At 33.9% G+C, this 4,144-nt stretch overlaps 1 protein-coding gene across 1 annotated transcript; it reads left to right on the forward strand.

Moving 5' to 3' along the window:
* Window positions 1–1,882: 1,882 nt before the first annotated feature.
* LOC117183061 lies at window positions 1,883–3,708 on the forward strand. Its single transcript, XM_033376217.1, has 5 exons — window positions 1,883–2,002; window positions 2,260–2,629; window positions 2,798–2,948; window positions 3,033–3,133; window positions 3,448–3,708. The coding sequence occupies exons 2-5, from the start codon at window positions 2,351–2,353 to the stop codon at window positions 3,706–3,708; spliced, it is 792 nt and encodes a 263-aa protein (XP_033232108.1). The 5' UTR covers window positions 1,883–2,002; window positions 2,260–2,350.
* The last annotated feature ends 436 nt before the right edge of the window (window positions 3,709–4,144 follow it).

The raw sequence follows: 4,144 nt of genomic DNA on the forward strand, positions 1-4,144 counted from the left end.
ATCTTATTTACAAAAAAAGTTCTGAGGTTCAAAAAAACATTCAGTGAACCGAAAAAGTGAGGTCGGTAATATAGGTATTTAGCTGTGTCACATGCCCTTAAGATCGCATGTGTTCCAGACGATTTCCAAAGAAAATAATTTGACCTGGATGCCCTGAGAAACCGGAAAGCGACTAAACACAGATTTTGCTTGCACTACGCAAGCGCAGCTTGTCTGTGTAAGGTTCATCCAAAACATGTGTTAGAACATTTTATGCTCTTTTTCGTGGCTTCTCGCATTCTCTGTAGTTCCGAATTGGCGGTCACACACGCAGATTACGCAAAAACATTATTAGAAAAGTTTGTTTATTTACTTTCTACTTATTACCGAGAAGATTCACAGAATATAACAATGCATTATTTGATTCATCTTGCTGATGATTTAAAATATCTGGGTATGGAATTGCCTGCGACATCAGCGATTACTTTCGAAAATTGTCTGGGCTGGATTAAACGCATATGTGGAAGTCATCAAACGTTTCTGTTCTTTTTGAGGGAATTGTGGCATCAATTTTGACAAATCTTTTTGTATTTCCATGCAGGCCTGAAGATTTAGGCATTTACTGGTTAGGTTCTTCATTCAAGAAACCAATCAAATTTGACATTAGCCACATTCGAAGGAAGTGTATCATTCTGTATTTTGATGACAAGGAAATTTCTGGGAGCTTACTTCATTCTCCTAAACTTGCTTGAATTTTTTCTATTTTATGGAATCTGAGTGCGAACATTTTAACGTCTACAAATGTGTGTGAGTTATGAAATTCTAGGTATATACATGCATTATAATAGAAATAATAGTATATATTTTGTTTACGAATTCTAGTCAATCTGAAGTGTGTATATAATATTCAATGTGTTCAAAATCTGATAAATTTTCTAACTTGAAACCCACTATATTTTATTTTACGTATTAAAAAAAGTATAAATTATGCACGAAGTAACAAAATGTTTTTAATAATCTATGATTCTTTTGTAGTTTTTTTTTTCAAAATGAGTGTCAATCAGTTGTCCATTCTTCAATCAGATACACTCACGTGGTTATATTGTGTTGTGACGCCAAAAGGACAATGAGCAAAAAGAAAGAGAGACAGCTGATCTTCTTCCTTGCTCTTGGTTGGTGGACGTAAATGGAAAATGGTTCTGCTACTACCTTGATGAAGATTTGTACAGCTGTGTAGATACATGATCTCGTGAAATTAAAGACCCAGACGTACTTTGGGACAGATTTGAAGTGAAAATCTTAAAAGAAGCCCGTAAGCAAAATTTTTTGTACATTAATATATAACATACACTTTCTGAGCTAGCTTATATAAATATTGATTAATCTGCAACTGTTTCTATTGCAGGCAGTTATACGCAAGGTCTTCGGAGACTGTAACAATCTTATGTACAGGAAATAATCGTAAGAAATTCTCAATTTGAGAGCACTATTGAAATTGGCCAAAAGATCTCAAAAGAGATCATTAAGAATCCCGCGGAAATGCCAATAAAACTTACACCAATGGAAGCTGAGAAAGCCACACAGAATATTTTTTAGAAATAAATTTAAACTTCCATCGTTACAATAATCTTCCTAATATTATAATAATCACAGCAATTTCTATTTTTTTCTGTACGTTAAGCATTAGATATTGTTAATTCGAAAAGTAAGTATCCGTAATTGTGTACGTTAATTTCAAAATTTTAATGAACAAAAATTCTACAAATTCAAATATAGAGACCAGTAAAACCTTATTTTATATTTATTTAGATAAAGATATTTATTATCAATATTTATCGGAAATTGTACCCATTGTACGAATTTCTTTCTAGTTTTACAGAATTGAGTTCTTCGTCTAGTGTAAGCACCAAACAAAGATCACGCAATTGTTCCTTTGAGGATTCTGCAACTCATGAACGAAAACGACCACGCAGTAATTCCTCTAGAGCTTCTGCAACTAAGAAAATCGACTCCAGCGATATCGGTAAATATAATTGATATTTTGATAACCCAGGTAAAAATAATTCGGATGGAAATTCGCCCGAAATCCACGCGAATTTTTTATTTCACTTAGAAAAAGGCTCCAAAACGCCACGCGAAAACGAAGTGGAACTTTAAAAAATTGACGTGGATTTCGGACTGCATTTCACTCGAATTTCGCGCGAATTATTTTAATGTGGGAATAGATCTTTAGTCTTGCCTTGAATTTTATTTCACTTTTTAAAACCTTGCTATTTTAAGAATTCAGTGGATCAATTGACCAGTGCAAAGCAGAGCAAGGATCCAGAAAGCAACTGTTGTTTGTGTGAAAAAGAATTAGGTTTGTTTGAATATGAACATTATTAAAAATTTTTTCTATGGTCCAGAGCAAATACGAAAATTGCCTAAGGCTTTCAATGGAAAGCTTGAAAGCATAAAAAGAAGTATCCTCTACGATTTCCATTCAAAAATAGATCAACTGAATCGTTTATTGCAAACAACCGATGATTCTCAACTTGAAGAAGCTTTACAAGGAAGAGAGATACTGCCACCTTTCCCTACAACTAAGTTGGAAGATTTTCTAACTTTTGAAAAGGATCTTACTGAAGTTCCTGAGGTGACTGCAGCTTTCGTAAGTATAAATCAATTAATAAATTAAAAAGTAATGTGATGCATATGTTTAATACAACCTGTTCAATTATAAAGAAATGTGTATTACAAATTTTTTATTCATAATATCCCAATAATATTGTATATATTTAAAAATTTACAAGTATCATTTATGCTGCTGAATATTAAGAACTTATTAGACTTTTCTACAGCTACAAATGCAGTTCTGCCAATGATTATGATGAAAGCTGTACAAATGGAATATAGTGCCTTTGGTCGTAAAAGCAAAAATCCATCGAAACTTAATTTTTCTCGGACGAATGTGTATTCTATGATAAAAGGTAAATGGCCACATGTTTGCGAAAATTTCTCATTTTTAATTATATGAATATATTTGCTACAATATTTTATATTGCTTGTTGTAGAGATTATGCTTCAGAAATATCCTAAAATAACCGTTAAGTACTTCAACAGGGAACAGAGGAGGGGCAAGATAATGTCGTTTAAATACTTAGGCATTCTTATCGTACATATATATTATTGAATCAATAAAAAATTACTTTTAAATCTTAGAACGTAGTTTTTGTTTATTTGGTACCGAAGATCAACCTGTACTAGCCTCATATATTGTCACATCAGTGGTTTTCAGTGCTAGGGCAGCAATTAGAGCGACAGAGAAGGTCACGTGATGCTTTACCTTAACAACATTTTGAGTCCCATGGATTTCTTGCCATAATTATTAATTTTTCAAAAAAAATAATAGTGTCGAGGCGTACATGTCCATATTTTTTACATCTGGGCACTATCAATTTATTGAAAAATTTAAAATTATGGCTGAAGGCAATTTTGGTGCAACGTGGTAGTCAGTCCTGTCTCTGCAATGGAGACAGTGCTGCCGATACTGCGCCAGTACTGACCATCAGTTCTGTGCCAGTACTGAAGGCACAGTACTGGCCCAGTACTGCCCACCAGTTAGACCAGCAGTATTTTGCCCAGTACTCGCTAACGGTTGGCTGCATGACTGGGATGTTAAAAATTAACATCCAATCTTATTGTGCTAAGTTCCTGAAATGGTATGAAATGATGAAAAACAAAAATTGACACTTGGATAAAAAAGAACTTATTATCAGTCAACTTGAAAATTGTAAGTTCTACTTTACAAGCAATTATAAGATTCAAATAAACGCGCCAGAATAGTAACCAATCAGCGCAAAAACTTGACAGCCAACCAACACTGCGCGCTTCTCCTTACCGGTGCAAAATGGCATCATGTCCTTCAACGCCAAAAAAATTCTAACGGGATTAGGATATTTGATTCTAAATATACTGATACGACTGAAAGGATCATCAATTCAGCACAAACAATTGCACTTTTAAAGATATAGTTTACGTTGACTTTATTATTTAGAGAAGAGTCACGCGTGCCTACAGGTGCTGGCTCACAAATTTCGCCTGTAGATGATGAAGGAATACAGAGTGACTCAAACACAATTCGCGAAAAAAACGCAGAAAAAAACGCAAATCCGAAAACTACTGT

This window comes from Belonocnema kinseyi, chromosome 2 (assembly GCF_010883055.1).
Source record: "Belonocnema kinseyi isolate 2016_QV_RU_SX_M_011 chromosome 2, B_treatae_v1, whole genome shotgun sequence".
NCBI lineage: Eukaryota > Metazoa > Arthropoda > Insecta > Hymenoptera > Cynipidae > Belonocnema > Belonocnema kinseyi.